Below are 21,888 nucleotides of genomic sequence, written 5' to 3' on the forward strand. Positions count from 1 at the left end.
TTTACACAGTTATTTGAATTTTACAGTTAGAACCCATCCATTATAAAATCTTAAATCAAGACAACATGTTGTGAGGAACATTTATCAAATATTTGAATTTTACAGGTACTAATACATGATGAATTATTAAATCAAGGCAAAATGATGTAGGCACAATTACACGGATATTTGCAGTCATAATGTATGAAAGGAGGCCTTAATGAAAACAATATATCAATGTAGTACATGATGATGAGATCTTGTATCAAGACAATATGATAGTTAGAACAATTGTACAGATGTGTGTCATAAATTCGTACGTTATGAAAGCTTAAAAAAGACAATAGACTGTTGCATACAATTACAAGGATGTCTACAGTCAATGGTCATAAACTAAAACATGAAATTTAAAACAAAAATAACATGATATTAAGCATAATAAAACATATATTTGCGGTCATAACCTAATACATGAAATCCTAAGTCAAGATAATGTGATGTTAAACATAATTAAACAGATATTTGTAGTCATAATCTAGGAAATAAATCTTATATGAAACAATATAATTTTATGGACAATTAAATGGATATTTGAATTTTGCAGTCATGCGTAGGACGTTATGGAATCTTAAATCAAGGCAACATGATGTCAAAGGTTGTCTAAAAAGATATTTTCAGTCATAACCTACGACAGGAAATCTTAAACGAGGACAACATAATGTTATACACAATTACATAGATATTTGTGTCCGTAACCTAGCATATTACTCTTAAATCAAGACAATATGATTGTAAGTATAATTGAATGGATATTTGCAGTCATAACCTAGTGCATAATGAAATCTTAACTAAAGAAAATATGATGTGCACGCAATTACATAGATATTTGCAGTCCTAACCCAGCGCATAAAATCTAAAAAGAAGACCACAAGATTGTATGCACAATAATACAAATATTGTAGTCATAACCTAGTCTACTATGAACTCTTAAACAAGAAATTACCAGGAACACAATTAAATAGATATTTGCAACCATAACCTAGTGTGTTATGGAATCCTAACTAAAACCAATATGACATTATGCATAATTATAGACAGGTATTTGCAGTTATATGTAGAGTATGAAATCAAAAATGAAAATAGCATAATGTTACACACAGTTACACATATATATACAGTGATTGCGTAGAACATGAAATAGATAAGGACAGTGGCATAGCAGCGAATCACCATAATGACCAGCAGGAGGGCTGTGATTCAATAAAATTTGGGAGAATCTCAATATGAATCGCTTCGCGGCTATGGCATATCCCTTGGATGGAGATTGAAACCCAGGTTAAAAATTTCCCCAAGTGTTTAACATGGCCAAAACAGCATACCACATAATTACAAATATTAACACTCATAGCCTACAGCTTGGGAATCCTAAATGAAGAAAATATAACATTACTTAACCTGGCACCAGAAATCCTAAACGAATGCGATAAAATGCTGCTACAATTACAATGCTGCTTACAGTGGTAACATAGTAAAACAGAACTAAAGTAAACGAAATGTAATGCTACGTACAATTATACATATATTTGCAGTTATAAACTGGTAAATTATGAATTCTTAAACGAAAATAAATGGCATTTATGCATATATTTGCAGTCATAACCTGAATCACGAAACCTGAAATCAAGAAAAATCAGGCAAGACAAATTCTACAGTAAATACATTTTGATGGGCTCTACAAACCAATTTGGCAAGAAGGTTAGAAACCATTTCATCTCATAATTGAAAGCAAAAAATGTTACCATGGAAGTTGTCAGCGCATTTAGAACAAAAGGCCTGTTAAGAATGGCTTTTCTTGAGCTGCCTAATCCTTGGGCTGACACTACTTCAACTGGGTTCTCGCTCTCTGATTTTTGCGTGTCTGGGCAAATGGAAAGGGCCCGACTAGAAAAGATAGTAGAAGAAGAACAAATGCGAAACCCAATCCATTTTAGCCTTAGCATTTTCAGACGAACAAGGTTCCTCGTTATGATTTTTGCTGTGGGATTCAAATCTGTTACCTCCAGAGTTCCGAGTTAACCCATGAACCTCTTTAATTTTTTAGAGAGGTGTTAAAGTTTACGTCTAGATTAAGTCTCGCTTAGATTAGTACATAATACAATAGAAAGATTTATATATTTGAGGTTTGGATATGAGGATATTTTAAGTTTTAAAAGTTCAATTTATGTCTAGATTAATCTGGCTTAAATGTGTACAAAATAGAATAGAAGATTTATACATTGGAGTTTGGATATGAGGAATTATATTATTTCTCGTATTTAATTTGTAATAAGATATTTTTTTTTTAAATTAAATAAATATTTTTAATATTGAGAGCTATTTTATAATGGTAGAAAGGATTAAATGTATTGGTGTGAGTCGGAATTTGTTAAAAAAAAATATTTTTATTCTTAAATTTTACATCCATTCACATTAAAATAATAATATTTAACTATCATATTTATATTTAGAAAAATCTATGGAGAAGATGTCAAGAGATATCGTTATTAAAGTGAACCAAGCAATTTCTTAACCTTTGGCAAATGAATCCTCCTCAATTGATCCAAATGTGTTTTTTGTGTCAATGTTTCCACCATTTTTCTTTAGTGTCAAAAATGCAGGCTCTAGGTTAGTGATTGATTCATCTCTAATAGTAGACAAAAAATATTGGAGTTGAATGTTTGATGGCAGTCGACAGGAAGTTTGCTTCAACATGGTGACCCCAGTATAAGGACTTGAGCTCTTCATTAATATATCAAAAGAAGTCCAACATAGGCAATCTCTTAATACACACTCTCTTTATAAATTATAAATACATTTGTAATATTGCTTTAAGCCAAGCTTAAAAGTGAAGCATACAAAACTTAAATAGATAGGTGCATAATTTTTCGATCAATATCATGTTACTCTTCACACATCGACAAAGAAAGCCACACTATATTAAACCAAAATAACATCAAGTGATCATTCTTTTTTAATAATAGCTCTCAAAATGTAAGAATGGTCAGGGACTAAAAAATGATAGGTCCATCTTCATTAGTGCCTTCATAATGAAAACAAGATAACACCAAGAGCCATTTGCAAATCCTCAATCTATGGCAAATTGCATCATCACATGTTGACCATCTTCTATGACTAATAAAAGTTAAATGTTACATTAAGATTATAATATGCAAATTCCTCTAGTCTAGTTGTTAATAAAAAACCGGTCTCAAAGTCACACTCTCCTGCAACAATCAAAGAATCACACATTTACATAATCACAAGATTAATAGACTAGGTGTAAATAAAAATATTTTAAAAACTTCTTGCAATGTTTATAGAATAAATATAAACATATTCAAAGAATTGGTAGACTTGATGAGACTTCTATACAACATGTAAACTGTCATCCAATAATATTTAGTACATAGATGTTTCTACCAAATGTAGTTAACATGGAGTCTAGAGGAAACCAAAAAGAATTTGAAATATAAAATTACAAAAATGACATTGGTTAGAAATATGAATAATAATGATGATATCAAATAAAATTATCCTACTCTAGCTAAAACCTCATTGGAGAAATCAATCTCACAAATTAAACAACAATGCACAACAATTGAAGCATTATATCATGGTAGCCTCAATGTATCATAATTTCCTTGAGTGTGGGTGAGAAAGCTCTTGTTGGAGAAACCACTTCAATATTTTATACTATTTGCATGGTGGGAAGTAATACTATGTAGGTCATTGCCATTAATTTGTCCTATTGTGCATTATTGCTTTGCCCTAATCCTGCAAGGAAGTCTTCGAGAATTTTCTCCATGGACATTATTGTAGATGTTATTTGAATAATCTAAAATGATCATTACCTAAATCTAAGAAATAATGACTCCCATCCCCACCCTTCTAACATGAGCAATAAAAGAATAGAATTAGTTCCAACCAAAAATAGCATGTTGTTGCTAACTTCTCATTCTCTTTTATAGTGAGAGTAAAAGAGTCAACCATCAATTTTTGGGTGCAAGATTTGAAATTCCAATGAAAGTGAATCTATGACAAAAATATGTTCACAAGGGATGAATTGTGTTAAATTTATAATCTTCTTTGGCAAATCCTCTAAAAACAATCGTTGCTTTTAGCTTTTCTTATCCTCTTGAAAGCCCAAACAGTTCTTTGAGAGTGCAAAAAAATAATGATAATAGAAAATGGATTAGATGAATATTGGAAGTAACTGAGTGGAGAGGAGACTTGAATAAACCTTTCTCTATTGTTTATTTGTTCAAATATTATTTTTCATTGGAAGCGTTTAGAAGAAATAAAAAAATTCTTATCCACTTATCTGATGTTGACATAAAGAACACAGAAAAAAAAAATTATGATCGAGAGCTTTAGAATGGGTTTGAATAGATCTTTATATTATATTTTGTTTTGAAACTTTCTAGTTTACAAATGAAATGATCAAATAAGGATAGAAGTGTGTTGTATGTAAATTAAAATCTTTTTAAGGAAGCATATCCTTATCCATTAATGACAATTTATTATTTAGTAATTTAAAGAAAATTCTCTTTTTTTAAGGATATCTTTATCCATATCATTCTTGTTTTTTTAATATAATAGTGTTTTAACATTCATAAAATAATTCATAAAATACTTTTTTAATATTGATAAAATATTTACAATTTTAAATTTCAAAATTTAATTTAAACTAATAGATGATTGAAATTAAGATGGCATGTTAACAAAACAAAGTGAAACAAAAATTTGAAACCCTCAAGTAGACTACAAACCCTAGAGTGAAGGAATCATAAAGCACAGTGAGTGAAATTAATGTCTCTAATATCATGGAGAAAGATATTTGTGCTTACAAACACATGGCTATTATCTAAAGAATAATGGGGAAAGCTTTGAGTCGAGACAAAATCAGCGAATGGATCAAACAAAATTGGCATAATGCAAAAGAAACATAAGTTTCATCCCCAAACATTTTTGTATAGTTGAATTTGACAATGAAGAAAATAGGAATGATATTTTCAAGGTGTGAGTACAAAGAAGTTCAGATGGTGTTTGGAGTCTATGGGCCTCATGACCCCTAACAATTGATTTATTGTGTTGATACTCCCTTTACTCTTGCAAGGTGTTTGACAAGTGGGAGAATGTTGGGAAAATGGTGTCTCAACATTGCATTTACATGAGGTTACTATTTATAGTAAGTTTTCATTTGGGCAAAAAATGGTGCAAAATTCTCCCCAAAGCTTCTAGTTGGCTAGATAAGCATTCTGGTAAGTTACGTTGCAAGATCACAGCTAGTTTTGAATATATAAAAGTATGTGTCCGGAGGGGTGTAATGAAAGGTTTAAATTTAATTTTAAGGACTTTAGAGGCCCTAAAATGCCCTGAAAATGGGTGTAAGTGGCATAGCGACTTACGAGGCAATAGAGCATTTCACAAGCTTTTTGACGCTTCAAATGGTTCATCATTAGGCCACATGGTTCTCAAGTTATGACCTCTACAGGTTTGTACTCCTAAAATAGGAAATATAAAATGTATCAAACACATAAATGAGCTATAAAAGGGAGGGACGCGTGTTGATGTGTGTTTTAACATGTCATAGGGCATCTAGAAAGGAGATAAGGTCTACTCTACTTTATTAGGTGGGTTTAGCCCATGGTTTTGTAATACCTTTCGACGGTTTCTTGTATTGTATCTCCTATATATGAGGTGTGTGAGATAGAGGTTGTGTGATGGAGTCTTATGGAATAATATCACATAGAATAGTATCATAATATGAACCAATGCTGAAAGAAACATATGCTTGCTCTTTAACATCAACCCATTGATCATTGCTTACCCCATATGCTCTGTAAGGTGACTCAAGAGGTTTCCTTGGCAGGTTCAACTTCTCAACCATCTCTATTGAGACTATATTTTCAAGAGAACCACTGCTAACAACAACCTTGCATACCTTAACCCTGCATTTGAATTGTGTCTGGAATATAGAGTGCCCCTGAGCATACCTTGCCCACATTTCTTCACCTTCTTCCATGATGGTTTCCTCTTTTATCTCTCAGTCTTCGATCTGAAATCTGCAAGGACCTACTGCCTTGCTCTGATATGTTTATGATGCAGAGCATCATGGACCCTCCCACAATCACATTGCAACTTTTCATTCTTGTTTCTTCAAAAACTCAACTCTTCTTGTTTCACCTTCCTTCACTAGGCTTCACTAAGATGCTCAAATAGAACTATCAACCTCACCAACTTGTTCCAACAATTCCTAAGGTATATACATACCCTATTCCACTTTACCCAATAGGCTTCACTCACCCTAACAACTGGTTCTCTCACAAACCCTTACCTGGGTCCCTAAGTAGGCCAATTCCCTAGTAGCCCTATTCAGCGGGTATTCTAACCTTTACTCACAATAATCCCAAAACACTTGAAAAATAAATTATATATCTGGATACCCTTTTGGAACCAACACAACATATGTGAAAATAAACTATTGATCTTTTGGACGAAATACTCATACCAGCACCCTACTACACACCAACTAGGCCCAATTAGCCCTCTTTTTCAAAGCAAGTACCAATAGATGGTATGACCACAAATCAAAACCAAAAAAAAGTATTGAAAAATGTTCCAAAACCATATATTTTCCAGGTTTCAAGACAATAAACATTGATTTGATAGGTTAGATACTAAGCCCCCCTTTTTAGGCCTAGAAAACTAGAACCTCCTTGTTCAAACCCCAAAACTCACTTCCAGATCTTGAAACTTGGTATTCACCATTAATTTACCATCCCCTAAATCTTTTTCACATAAAATCACTACCTCCTTAAGGTAGATCTTCTGTTGCTATACTCATGCCTCCATTTTCATGCTTTTCCTCACTCAATCTCTTAGCCTGGGGTATCAACACTTCATCTCCACATTATTCCCCGCACATGTAAGGTTAGAGACACATATAATACAATATTCCTGACCCATTCCATAAGAAACAACCATCACATAAAGTGGAATGGGCCACATTTGCATTGTGACTCTCAAAACTTCCCAAAAATAATCACCTACAACAGATTTTAGGACAACAAATAGAAGTGAATCAGATTTGAATGTAACACCTTCAATAATAGTATCAAATTATAGTACAAACACTCCTCTACATTTCCAAATCCATTTCCAATCAAGAATGAAGAAAAGAAGAAGAGTTTCAGACCAATAAAGTGCAGATTTTAGACCAAAATTGCAAGGAAAACCTTGTATTTTTATTGCCAAACTCCAAACTCTTACAATGCCCAGAAAATCTGACCCTCTACCTCTCATTTTGGATCATTACAAACATATTTAAACCTCTTACCTTCATGGAAACTGAAAACCAACTCTTAACCACCCATACAACCACTTTTGGGTGTTTACAACTTTAATTTATTGTCAAATTGACACTTTTAGTTGTCAATTGACAAGTTTTTAACTTTTTTGCATCTTGAAACTTTCTAATCAATTTCATTACATTAATATGGTCACATAAGACCTTATGAAACTTGAAATGTTCATTAAAAACCTATTATACCCATTGAACCCCATTACATTACTCATTTTGATATTATTTGCCCAACATGGCAATTTTGACAACTTATTACAAAATGACTCATTACATGAGTTTGATGACTCCAAATGGCATTATTATCCATGTTTAAAATATCAAATGGTCATTTTAACCTCATAGACTTAATTATCGCATAAATCTTCATTATGGCCTCGTGGTGGCCAATCTTGTCTTGGGTGCTCCTGCACCAAATCTATAGTGAATTATATCAATTCTAAAGATCCTAAGATATAGCCCCAACCAATGGGAAATATACATGGAAAAATAAGAGAAGAGGTCACTCCAACATCACAAAGAAACTTGATCAATTCCTCATTTCGAACATCTAGGCTAGTACAAACATTCAACCAAGCACTATCATAAAATCAATCCCAATTTCTAATCATTTTCTACTAGAGCTTAATTTAGTAGAATAGTATTGCTCTATCAAGAGCTAATTCAAATTTTAAAAAATGAAGTTTCGATGTCTGGGATTCATCGATACCATAAAGGATTGGTGGACGGAATCGAGGCATATCAAAGGTACGAAAATATTATTTTTTTACAAAAGACTTCAAGCACTGAAAGAAAAAATCAAGGACTGGAATAAGAATGTCATCAAAAACATTTTTGAAAAAAAGATAAGGATTGAAGGGGAGATGGATCGATCGAGTCAATATGTCATAAAAAAACAGAATGTCAGAAACTAAATTTTTGAAGGAAAAGGAACTTCTCTTTGAATACAACGAAATCTTGGCACACGAAGAATGCTATTGGAAGTCCAAATCACAGGCTGGTTGATTGAAGGAAGGTGATCTTAATACCAAGATTTTTCATAATTCAAATAAAACGAGAAGAAGCTGGAACAGAGTTTCCCAAATTTAGGATAAGGACTCACTGATAGGGCTAATATTGAAAAGGAAGGGCTGTCAATTTTAACCAATCTATTGGGAAGAGATGGGAATTCAGGACAGATTAATTTTGTGATTTCATTAATGACATCGGCACCACACTTGGGTGGTTTTAGCCCATGGTTTTATAGTAGTGTTTGATAGTTTCATGTATTATATTTCCTATATAATAGATGTGTGAGAGTTTTATAGCAATTGAATTATGTATGGATCTTCATTGGTAATACTCCTATGAGAAGCTTGCTATACAAGTATATTGTAATCTATTATTGATTTCAAAATAAGATATTGGGTGTCTTTTGAAGTGTGGGATTTTCTCCCGAAAGGGTTTTCTCCACGTAAATTACTATGTTGTGGTATGCATGTTATTTATGTTTATTTATGTCAAGTTTTTGTAACTGTTGTAAAACTGTAAAATTTATACATTACCCTCCTCTCAAGATTGATGTAGGAAGTTTTTTCACTACTTAACTTCCTTATAGTTCAAACTATATATGATAATATAATTTGAAGGATCCATTTACATTTTAGTAACATGCTTGAGATTGGTGAATCACAGTTAAAATCTATTAATACAACAAAAGGATGTCAATTTGATTTAATCAAATTAGAAGAACAATAGGATTAATTGAAAGATACTCAAATCAGTTCTTATTTACTTAGAAAATCACAACCTTTAGAAGGAATTCACACACATAAAGAAACATTTCAAACTGAATCTAATTTTATGGTTGAACTCATAAATGTGCATATTGATATTTATCATGAACAAAGAGGTGTTATACTTTATACATTAATCATTCAAGAAATGTGTGATGAAAGCCTATGAGATCTATCATTTATAAACATGTTTATACTCAACCATATAGATCTTTGGAGGACTATGATCAAAATGCATATTCCTCGTACACTTATTGATTTAGGCCCACTAATAAATGATTTTTTGATTAAGCACAACTAGCTGGGTTTTGAATGCATTAATGACCATACCCAACATGATACAGAGGATGATTGTTCATTGAAAAAGGCTCAAGGTATTCTTAAATATTTCACCATATTTTATGTGTCTTATCATAATTCCCTCATACTTTTGGGGTGTGAAGTTAAGTTGGGGGAAATCCCTTGAATTTGGAAATCCTTGGTTGATTTATAATAAAACTTTCCTTGATTGTTTCTTTGGTGCTTCTAATAAAACCGTGTGTGTGAGCTTTGGACCACATCAAGATATGCATTATTGTGTTAACTGAGATTAAATTTATATTGTGTCTACACAAGCATTCATTGTCGTAATGTTCTTGAAATGAAATAAAATAGAAATATAAATTAGAGACATTAGTTCAACATCACGTGCATGCTATTTATATTTATTTCTATTGAGTTTTTGTAATTGTTGTAAAGATCTATAAAAAAAATTGCATTACCCTCTTCTCAAGATTAGTGTAGGAAGTTGTTTTGCTACTTAACTTCCTTACAATTCAAACTGCATATAATAATATAATTTTAAAGATCCATTTACATCACAGTAATGTGCTTGAGATTGGTGAATTGTAATTATAATCAATTAATATAGCTAAAGGATGTGATTTTGATTTAATCAAATTAGAAGAGGGTATGTGCAAAGGCCCTTAGGTGATAATGAAAATTTAGAAAATCAAAATTAGGCAACTTGACATAAAAATTTGAATAGGTTATTAACGTAATTTGAAAAATATGTAAGACGAAAATTTACAGTAGATTGGATTTAGTTTCTAAGCTACTAGTCACTTTTTGGAAATATCTAAATCTATTTGGTGAAAAATTGAAATTTTAATGCAATAGTACTTAAATTCAAGGGAAAAAACAAAAAAAATAGGTGTATGTTTGTGGAACCTAAGTACAAACAAAACATAATTTTTTTTTTCAAAATTTTAAATATAAGTAGAGGACACATGTTCGAGTGTGCCACATTTTTTTGTAATTTTTTTGCAAGTAAATGATTAGTTATGAACTTTTTATTAGAACAAAAAAAAATTGTTTTTGTTTGCGGGCCATCACTTGATCAAAAATCCATGATTTTATTTTTTTCTTATAGTAGACTAAGCATAAAATGTGCAACATTTTTTAGATTTGAGAAATGTTTAACCATTTTAAAGTTATAGATGTTTTTGCAAGGAAGTTAAGTAGCAAAACAACTTCCTACACGAACCTTGAGAGGAGGGTAATGTAAAAACTTTTACAAATCGATACAACAGTTACAGAAACTTAATAGAAACAATCAAAATATCATGTATACCACAACATAACAACACAATGATTTACATGAGGAAAACACTTTCGGGAGAAAAAACCCATGCTCCAAAAGCAACTCAATATATTATTTAGTAATCAATAACAAATTACAATATACTTGCAGAGCAAACTCTTTGTAGGAGTACCACTAATCAAAGACTCAAAGGTAACTCAATCGCCATAAGACTCTATCACACAACCTCTATCTCACACACCTCATATATAGGAGATACAATACAAGAAACCGTCGAACGGTATTACAAAACCATGGGCTAAACCCACCTAATAAAGTAGAGTCGACCTTATCTCCTTTCTAGATGCCCTGTGACGTGTTAAAACACACATCAACATGCGTCCCTCCCTTTTATAGCTCATTTATGTGTCTGATACATTTTATATTTCCAATTTTAGGAGTACAAACTTGTAGAGGTCATAACTTGAGAACCATGTGTCCTACCGATGAACCATTTGAAGCGTCAAAAAGCCTATGAAATGCTCAATTGCCTCGTAAGTCGCTATGCCACTTACACCCATTTTCAGGGCGTTTTAGGGCCTCTAAAGTCCTTAAAATTAAATTTAAACCTTTCGTTGCACCCCTCCGGACACATACTTTTATATATTCAAAACTAGTTGTGATCTTGCAACGTAACTTTACCGGAATGCTTATCTAGCCAACTAGAAGCTTCGGGGAGAATTTTGCACCATTTTTTGCCCAAATGAAAACTTACTATAAATAGTAACCTCATGTAAATGCAATGTTGAGACACCATTTTCCCAACATTCTCCCACTTGTCGAACACCTTGCAAGAGTAAAGGGAGTATCAACACAATAAATCAATTGTTAGGGGTCATGAGGCCCATAGACTCCAAACACCATCTGAACTTCTTTGTACTCACACCCTTAGTTAAAGCATCTACAACATTCATCAAAATTTCTACCTTAACCAACTTCATCCTGCCATCTTCGACCATATCTTTGACAAAATGATACTAAACATCAATATGTTTGGTTCGAGCATGAAATGTTGGTTTCTTAGCTAGACATATTGCACTTTGACTGTCACAATAAATTGTCGCTAGACCTTGTTTTCTTCCAATATCTGAACACGATATTTTAAGCCAAATGGTTTCTTTACAAGCATGAGTAACTTCCATATACTCTGCTCATGTAGTGGACAAAGCAACCGCAACCAGGTCGCTTACTCATCCAACTAATTGTACTACCAAATAAAGTAAATTCATAAGCACTGGTGGATCTTCTGCTATCAATATCACCTGCCTAGACTGAATGCACATAACCATGAATATCAAGGGAAGTCATGTATCCAACTAAATTACCATAATAACACAAATAATAATTTGAGGTACCCTTCAAATATTTGAAGAATCTTTTGACTGCATCCCAATGAACTCTACCAAGATTAGACATATATCTGGAAAGAACTCCCACTACTTGGGCAATGTCTGGTTTGGTATAGACCATAACATACATCAAACTTCCAACTACACTTTGGTAAGGCACTCTACTCATGTATTCCATCTCTGATGGGGATGTAGGACAAATTTGAAGCAGATAATTTTGTTCTAACTACAAAAGGAACACATAATGGTCCACAATCCTGTATGTTGAACCTTCGCAAAACAGAATTCACATACTTACTATATCCTAGCCATGGCTTTATGTTCACTATATCTCTTCTAATTTCCGTCCGAAGAATGTGCTTTGCAACACCAAGATCTTTCATTTCAAATTTAGTAGCGAGTTGAGACTTTAGTTCTGAAATCATACCTTTCCCTTTACTAATTAACAACATATCATCAACATACAATGCAATTTACAGGAAATGATCAACATCAGATTTATAATAAACGTAGTGATTTGATTTAGAATGCTCAAATCCCAAACTCAACACATATGTATCAAATTTCTGGCACCACATCCTAGGACTCTGTTTGAGGCCATACAAAGATTTCTTTAATTTACAGATCAAATTAATTTTACCTTTCACCGCATAGTGCTTTGGTTGTGTCATATAAATATCTCCTCCAAATCAACATGAAGGAAAGCAGTTTTCACATCCATTTTCTCAACCTCTAAATCATAAGCAATAGTAATAGAAAGCAAAAATCTAATGGATGCCATTTTTGCAGCAGGAGAAAATATCTCACCATAATCAACACCCTCAACTCGAGAGTAACCTTTTGCAACCAACCTTGTTTTATACTTATCAATGCTTCCATCTGAACCAATCTTTTTCTCGGTCGCTCATTTACAACCAACATGCTTCCGTCCTTCAAGAAATGGTACAAGATCCTAAGTATTATTCTTTTTCAAAGCTACCATTTCTTCTTCCATAGCAATCTTCCAAAATTCTGCATCATTCATACTTAATGCCTCTTCTACAAATCTAGGTTCATCCATATTAGTGTGTAACCTGAAAATATTTCAAGAATGAATTTGCAAGATTTGTTAGTTTCACAATAATACAAACCTACAAGAAACTCCAAAATTACCAATGAAACAATTAAAAGAGAAATACTTAAAACAGTAAACCTCCGCTTGTTGTCTCATTATGTCCTAGCATCTTTGATATTGTTGCATATGTTGCTCTTAGATTGCATTGGTTGTAGCTTCCAAGATGACAAATGATGAATGAACTCTTGATAACTGGATGTTGTATGCGACTTTCCACCTTGTCCAACTTATGCAAATGGGAGGGCAAATGCGACATATATATTCATCAATTAGGGTTATTGGACTGATTTCTCGCTACAATTGAAAGACCCAATGCAAGGATAGGTCAGAGGGGGCCCAAAATAGGGTAGGGACAAGGGTGCCACGCCCCTGTCCTGCCCTAAATTCAGGACATGAAGCAAGTTTAGGCAGTGCAAAGTGTGGAAAAAGTGCAGTTTTTCAAGGATTGAGCAAGTTTCGGGTCTCCAATCAAGCTTGGGGATTCGATTCACCAATGTGAAGACCCCAATGTGGTCGAAAATTGCAAGGGTCACAATTTTATGACACTACACAAATATTATTTTTTTAATATTATACATTAAATTATACATTACATATAATTTTAATATATTAATAAATATTTAATTTGAATATATTAATAAATATCTAACTTAATATAATATATATTATATTAAAAATTTTAAGTAAAAATTACTCTAATATGTTAAAATTATAATAATTTTAAACAACTATTAAGCTAAATGTCAAACAAGATAGAAATGTAAAATAGTTATTAGTAGCCTATTGGAAAGCTCTGAGATGAGAGAAAAAGTTTGCATGCGCAACGAAGGAGGGGTGGCGGCAGATGATGGAGATGGGAGTTGGGGAGAAGGCTCACTAAGTAAGGGTTTGGTGCAAGATCTTTCAATGAAGGTGGAGGTGCAAGCCATCAAGCAAGGGAAGCCAAAGTCTTTAGATAAGAAGGACACCAGCCGCCGCTCGGGCAAGCACAAACAACGCAATCAACTTGCATATCCTATTAGGGATTCTATAGGGGGCACCATTCCAACTCTTATGTCTGCTTCTATTGAAACTCATGAAATGATTCCAATGTTTATTGATGGTTGCAAGAATTGGAGCTATCCATTCCATACTTACAACACTTTTTTACATTTGTAGGTGCTTAAGAAGAGCCCTAATACTTCACATGACCCTCTATCTTCGGGCCTCGATGACTCTGGTTCTCATAAGAGCCAGTGGAATTACAAACTTGCACAATGGGAGACTTTGAGGTGTGGATGGCTAATGAACCTGCTACTTTCCACATTTTAGATTCTTGCATCGATTCAATCTCTGCCGATATTGGGTGTCGCTCCCTTCTCAGTCACTGCATGAGTATACGACCTCCAATCAACCAGTTTGTTGAGTGGATGAAGGTTACCTCGTGCAACATGACTACTCCCGATTTTGACATCCTTGATTTGGATTTTCTTGGCTTCGTTTTGCCTTTATGGAAGATTGCATTTTTGTTAAACATAATGACCCTTGGTTTTTTGGGAAGTTGGGCCTATTTATCTCTTCTTAGCATCCATTTTTTAATCATGTTGCTGCTATTATCACTTTTGTTCGCATTTAGATCAGATTATATAATCTTCCTTTCACTATGCAAGATTCAAAGCTTATTAAGGATTTGATCAGGCAAATCAACACCTTTGTGAAGTTGGATTCAAAATTGGTGACACTACTTTGTAAATACACCAAGGTTTGTGCCATTATTAACATCTCTAAACCTGTGCACCATTATGTTCATATCCACTCTTCTCATGACACATAGACCCAATTCTTAAACTATGAAGGCCTTCCTTTCAGACGCTTTCACTACAACATGCTTGGCCACAAGGTGGTCGAGTGCTCTTCGTCAAAATTTGATGCTTCAAAGAGTTTTAGTTTCAAAAAATGGGTCAAAAAGCCAAGAACCCCCATTCTTGATTTTGTTTAGCTAAATCATGAGAATTTTTTTGATACTAATGTGGTTTCCAACCCTACTTTTCTAGCTTCTATTTTGGCTGCCTTTGCTATGGAGCCTACCCCCTCTCAACCCATTGTTGTCCCCATTCTATCCCTCCCATTCCCGCCTATTGAAGACCCTCTCGGTCTTAATCAGATTGATGAAGTTGTTGATAACGAGCTTGACTCTAAGGGCTCTTATCCCTTTATGGATGATTTGGATAATGATTTTGCTGACTTTCGTGACATAAATGATGTGGTGGTTCCTGTGAAAAAGTGCACCATCACTCAAACAACTAGTGCCATCTCTACACCTAACATCTCAATTAAAAAAAGGAAGGGACGTAGATATGAAGCTAAGAAGCTAAATATTGAAGGTCATGATGCGTTTGATGATGGCACACAATGGACCAATGGACCATGGATGCCCTCCTCACTAGGAAGAAGAGCAAGGGGATAGGCAAAAGGGCTAATTGAGAAGCACGTGAGTGGTGAAGTGGTCTATATTTTATTGAGTGTGGGAAAATATTTAAACAACTATTACATAAATTTTGTCCAAAAATTAGATAACAAATTTTATTATTGCAATACCATAAAGATCAGTAGCATCCGTCAATTGCGGGTAGGCTAATAACATAGAATAAAGTTCACCGTAACAGGCGGGAAGCATTCCCCAACAAGCATGCGCAGCTGACGGCATAGATGAGGAGGAAAACTGAACCTGCTATTTATATTTAAATCTGGAACAAACCCTTATTCGTTTTTTATATAATCACTCGGAGAAACAAATGCGATCTCAGCCAATTTCGGTGACTATTTATTTGTAACTTGAAGGAGATGAAGGCGTTCAGGGAAGTGTTGAATTAAAAAAACAGTCAAGATCTGGTATGAAACATTTTTCCGACGTCTTAATCTACACAATAGGCCTGTCTACTAACTATCTTTTCTGACAAATTAGAGATGCTGTCAAATACAGAGAAAAGTCAATAACTGTTGTGAAGTGTGTGGAGCTATATAAAAGGCTTGTTTGTGGTCCCTATAGAAATCTGCTTTCGATCAGCTCAGCAAAACCTTGGGATTCTTCGCCACCACCCATATCAGTTCTGTTTAAGGTATCAAGAAACAGTGAGTAGAATAAACAGGTACAATTCTTATCTAAATCTTTAGGTGGAAAATATGTTTTTTGTTTTTCGGTTTTGTTTGAAGTGAAATTCTAGTTTCTAAATCTGTAAGTGGAAAATATGTTTTTTGGTTTTTTGGTCTGTTTGAAGTGAATTTCTAGTCTAAATCTGCCTAAAACGGTATTTTCTCACACACCCAACAAAATGTATCAGGATGGCGATGGAGATCAATGCAAATGAAGTGGACATTGTGGTATCTGTAACTCGCCCAGATCCGAGTTTCTTAGAAGCCTGGATGCCCTTTTTCTCTCCATATCATGTGATTGTAGTTCAGGAGCCCGAGCTTGAAGAAAATGTTAAAGTCCCATCCGGGTTGAATCACACTCTGTATACAAAACATGACATGGAAAGGATACTAGGTATCGGAGTTTTGAACTCCCTAGGTTTCAGAGGGCACAGTTGCAGGGCATTTGGGTACCTTATGTCTAAGAAAAAGTACATTTTTTCATTGGATGACGATTGTATTCCGGCCAAGGATCCAAACGGGTATTTAATCAATCCCCTAGAGCAGCACATTGTGAATCTCATGAACCCTTCCACTCCATTTTTCTTCAATACGTTGTATGATCCTTACAGGGATGGGTCAGATTTTGTAAGGGGTTACCCATTTAGTCTCAGACAGGGTGTTCCCTGTGCTATATCATGTGGGTTGTGGATGAATTTGCCTGATTATGATGCACCCACACAGATCCTGAAGCCCGATGAAAGAAACACCAGGTATGTTGATGCTGTCTTGACAGTTCCCCATGGCGCCTTGTTTCCCATGAGCGGCATCAACATTGCGTTCAATAGGGAAATTATCGGTCCTGCAATGTTTTCAGGACTTGCTAGGTCTGGAGCCGGCAAGCCCCTCTTATCCAGGTATGATACTCTAGAAGACATCTGGTGTGGTTTATGCTGCAAGGTCATATGCGATCATCTTGGTTATGGAATCAAAACAGGTCTGCCTTATGTGTGGAGAAAGGAGGATTTTGGAGATCCAATGGTTAGCCTTAGCAGAGAGTATGAGGGTGTTAAGTGGCTTGAGGAGATTGTACCATTTTTCCAGGCGCTTCGTTTGCCTCGGACTGCGCTTACTGTTGAAGACTGCTTTGCAGAAATTGGTAAACAAGTAAAGGACAAGTTCAGAAATTTGGATCCCCTCTTCAGTGAAGTTGGTACATCAATGGAGGATTGGGCCAAAGCATGGAAAGCAGCCTCTTCCTAATTCATTGAGTAATGTTGAAAGACTAAAGGTTCTCATTTATCTCTGCCCATAGAACATTTATTCTTATAAAGAATCTATTGCAGACATAGCTTAGTTTCCGCTTACTTTTTCTATCGGGTAATTTATACAAGCATATTTAGCTATAGCTATCTGAATAGTGCGGCTCTATTTGTTTGGGTACGAAAGTATTGTAATAAGCTGATAATCTGTGTAATAAATGATGGCATTGGCGCTGTTGCTAATGCTGATAACAGTGCACGTTGAGAAGACTAAATTAATGATCTAAAGGGCCTCAGGCTTGAGGAATTTATTCCGTGAGATGGAAAGAAGTTTTTTAAGATTTAAGTATGAAACATGTTATTTCGTTTTTTTCCTGCTTCTCTGACACATCTGGCGCTTGGTCATGCTAGATCTTGCTACATTTATGTGAGTGTACAACTCTGACATGAGTTTCAAATTCTTTACAGAAAATCAAATGAGTCATAGAGAATGTAAATGCATCATGTAGGAATCTTGTTTTAGTTGAACAGCATATATAAAAGCCGAAGGGTAAGAATTATAGGTTTATTTCATTTTCTCGGTCACAAATTTCTTTTCCTCAACAATACCATATGTTCTTTTGAAGTATGGGAAATTTTATATTAAAAATAAATTTATAGAGTTATAGAATAATAGGCATCTATATACAGTTGCTCCCTTTGTGATTGGATGTGTTTAGGTAACCGTATGGGTACTTTTGTTTAAGTTTTCTGCTTGAGATGTCTTTGATGTCAAAACTAACAATGTGTTGTATGCCAAGAGAGTGTTTCGATGCCATAATACTTGGAGAGACGATTTAAGATACAAGTTTCTGAAATATGCTGTTAAGCTTTTCTTGTTGCTCATTTGAGATATGTATGCTGCAATTAAACCAGTGTTTAGTTCTGGCAGGTCTTCGGTTTGCTGTGATGTTTAACTAATTTACAGATAATTAATAATGTTGTTAGAGAGAATGAATAGGTAATGCTGAATGAATTGATAATTCAGCATTATTACTAGTGCAGATTTTTAAAAAATATTTGAAATAAGCCTAAATTAGATGGAATCTTCTTAGATTTGAGTTTCTAAAATGATTTTATTGGAGCTCCTCACCTGAGAAATTTAGTTCTTTGTAATACTATGTTTCTGGGAGAACTAAATGAATGCTTGATTCGGATGGCTCTATTTGGTTTCCTGTGAGATTCAAACTTCATATCATGAAATGGAATATTGCCTAAAAATATGATTACATACCATATCAATTAATAAACGAACTTACTGTTGAACATCAGTCGCAAACTTTAAATTGAAGAAAGATTGATATATTTGAATTATTAGTCATTTACTTTATTCTAGAGGTTCTATTTCTAGATTTTTGTAATACAGTATTCATAGATAGCTATATTTGCTATAACTTGTCTAAAAACATTCATTTGCAAATAGAATGGATCTGTTTTATAATTGATCTCTTTTTGTTTTTGATTAAACACAATATTTTCTGGCATGTAGTAGAAAGAATGTAGGTGAATCATGGGTCAATGTCGATTCCCTTATTCCTAACATTTTATTCTTCAATTAGTGTATAAAAAATGTTAAGTTGGAGATTAACGTGAGTTAAGGATCATTTTCATATTTTCTTTTTGTTGTTTGATTGGGATTTGTTTTGAGTTTTCTTAATGTATTGAAAGGTCTGTTCTATTTTTGCAAATAATGTTTTATTTATTTTAATCTCAACATTGGTGTTCTATAAATGGGGCTCCATCCCAGCTATTTAGGAAATGAAACATATATAAGGTAAAACTGTGTTAACAACTCTTAACAGGGTGGAGTAGTGCCAAAGTCCAATGCTTTGCAGATAAAACTACCAATGATAGAAGTAAACATTGTAGTATAACAGGACTGCCATAACAAACAACACATTTAACTATCCTCCTTTTGGCCACTCTGCCTAGAATGGCTCCCCAGAACACCAAATTGCGGATGCTCATAGGCATTGTTGTAAACTTGAAGACAAGCTAAATTTTTGCATCTTCTGGCTTCACTTCTTCTTTAACCAGATGATGAAACTTCAGACCAAGAACCACAGCATCCTATCGCTCTGCACAAGTCAGCATTCTGTGCTCCAAGAATGACATTGTGTAACCACTGATTATCGGCAATGTACCCTTATGGAAAGGGACAAGCATATTCTGAAACTTCAGACCAAGAACCACAGCATCCTGTCGCTCTGCACAAGTCAGCATTCTCTGCTCCAAGAATGACATTGTGTAACCACTCATTATATGCAATGTACCCTTATGGAAAGAGACAAGCATATTCTGCATTACTGTTCTCATATCCTATAATAACTGATCTTAAATCTCCACACATATCCTCAAATCCGTAATATAAGTCTGCATTCTTTCAGCTTGCATTCTATTTCACCATTCTCAATAATTCCTTTGCCTTTGCATTTACTCCATTCTTCTCTCCGTAATCAACTTGCTACATATTCAGCTGTTAAAGACGACACTAATAACTCCAACAGGCTTTCCCTGAGCTCCACATCTTGACCATCTGCATAAGATTTTCCTTGACTGGCTTTAATATTTTTTAGGTTGGCAGCTGAATTACTAATAAAAACAATCGTTAGCTTATTATCTGTAACCAGCCTTAGCTTCATTTGATCACGGTCATTTGCTTTGCTAAATAAAATCTAGCTTCAAACCTCACTAGCAACACAAACCCTAATAACCCCTTGTTAGGACAGATACCTCACTAGGCAACTTTGGCAACTCTGCATTATAGATGAAGATCTTTATACTTGCTTATAGTAAATGGGAAGACTCCAAGCATCTGTGAGAGTATTGAAGCTATGATAGGGCTGTCAGCTAGCCTCTAACAAAACACTAATTGTATATTAAAAGGAACAATGCATTTTACAGACATTTCCTTTTCTATTATTTTGCTCAAATTATCCTAATCTTTAAGCTATGTACTTTCCACCAATGAGAAAGATGTTTGCATTGCACCCTGGTTTGCTAACAAGTCAGCAGCCTTAATTTGTTCTCTAAAAGAATGGAATATTTTAAAGGAACGAAACTTCTTTCAATATTAAAATTTCTACTAAGATTGCTTTGAGGTGCCATCTTTGGACAGTACCCCTTGTTAACAACATTAATAACTGTTAACAAAATGCCTTAAAATTTCAATATCTCTATAACAAGCTCTACAAGAAGCATGATTACCTGCCAGGAGGGCAATCCACTCCACATAGTTATTAGTTTCGTTCCTAAGAATTTGCAAGCCACCTAGTATGAAACTACCTTTCTCATCACTTAAATTTTTTTTCGCTCCTGCTAAACTGTGATTAACTGTCGAGGTGCCATAAAAAAGGTTTACCCCTCTTAGCAGCTTTTGTCATTTGCTTTCTTTTCTCTTATTCTTACTAGCTATCAGCCCTTAACGGGAAAATGATGTAATGTGTTATTGTTGTCATTGTTTACTAATTAATTGTTCTCAATATTTTCTTTGAAAGCAGAGTCTTTCTTTGGTTTTCATGCTGGGTCTGGGGGGTATCTGTCCTGCCAAAGTTGCCTGGTACCTGCCCCTTGGGTCATCCCCTCGTTTCTAGTGCCATTCAGGTGGTGTGATCGAAGCCAACAGTGAACCAAGGAGCCATCGGTATTGCTTCCAAGTTTGCAATGTATGTTATGATTTTCCCAGTATATATAGTCTCTCTTTGCAATGTAAACTGGTCCATCAATTATCTGAAAGTTATACACTCCCACCATGGTTTAGGTTCTTTGTTAGTGATACTGCCCATAGGGCAATGCAAGTATTCTCTGAAAGCTAAATAGTCCACCTCATGTACCAAGTTGCATTAACACAAGGCCGTTTAGTGTGGGGACATGGCTGTCAGGTTTCCAACCTGGGTAAATGTTGGGTTAACTGCCCCGTCACACTACTAGACCACAGCTCAACAGACTCCTCATATATGGTCTATTTTGAGGTATTTAGGATATTTTGTCAGTGTTAGTGTTCTCAATACAAGAAAGAACACCTATATAGGATCCCAATTGTTCACTCACGAATGGCATTTTCACCTACCGAGCACCATTTTGCTTGACCATAGTTTTTGTAGTGAAGGAGAAATTGCCAAGTTGCAAGTTCAATATTAGAAAATGCCTGTTTAAATCTCATAGAAGCACTTAAAAAATTATCCCCTCTCTCTTTGTTTCCTGATTTCTAGAACTTCTTTCCAGACACTGAATTGT

General features: G+C 34.4%; 2 protein-coding genes across 7 annotated transcripts in view; one reads left to right on the plus strand and one right to left on the minus strand.

Annotated features, from left to right (window-relative positions):
• LOC131032842 (3-hydroxyisobutyryl-CoA hydrolase-like protein 1, mitochondrial) overlaps window positions 1-2,104 on the minus strand; it is a 77,095-nt gene extending 74,991 nt beyond the window's left edge. For all 5 annotated transcript variants that reach the window (XM_057963917.2, XM_057963914.2, XM_057963916.2 and 2 more), the window contains exon 1: window positions 1,779-2,104. In XM_057963917.2, coding sequence (XP_057819900.2) covers window positions 1,779-1,979 — 201 coding nt within the window. In that variant the 5' untranslated portion in view covers window positions 1,980-2,104. The remainder of the gene's footprint in view (window positions 1-1,778) is intronic.
• A 13,751-nt stretch (window positions 2,105-15,855) lies between these two features.
• On the plus strand, window positions 15,856-17,983 carry LOC131032834 (probable UDP-arabinopyranose mutase 5). Of its 2 annotated transcripts, none has more exons than XM_057963879.2 (3): window positions 15,856-16,111; window positions 16,203-16,368; window positions 16,561-17,983. In XM_057963879.2, exon 3 carries the CDS (start codon window positions 16,562-16,564, stop codon window positions 17,612-17,614), a length of 1,053 nt encoding a protein of 350 aa, XP_057819862.2. In that variant the 5' UTR covers window positions 15,856-16,111; window positions 16,203-16,368; window position 16,561; the 3' UTR covers window positions 17,615-17,983. The 2 variants fall into 2 exon arrangements, with proteins under 2 accessions (XP_057819862.2, XP_057819863.2); XM_057963880.2 differs by having other exon boundaries at window positions 15,865-16,111; window positions 16,185-16,368.
• Window positions 17,984-21,888: the final 3,905 nt, after the last annotated feature.

The sequence above is a fragment of the Cryptomeria japonica genome, chromosome 5, assembly GCF_030272615.1.
Source record: "Cryptomeria japonica chromosome 5, Sugi_1.0, whole genome shotgun sequence".
NCBI lineage: Eukaryota > Viridiplantae > Streptophyta > Pinopsida > Cupressales > Cupressaceae > Cryptomeria > Cryptomeria japonica.

Coding starts and splice junctions, on each gene's coding strand:
- LOC131032834 (XM_057963879.2), top strand. CDS start 16,562: ATGGCGATGGAGATCAATGCAAATGAAGTGGACATTGTGGTATCTGTA.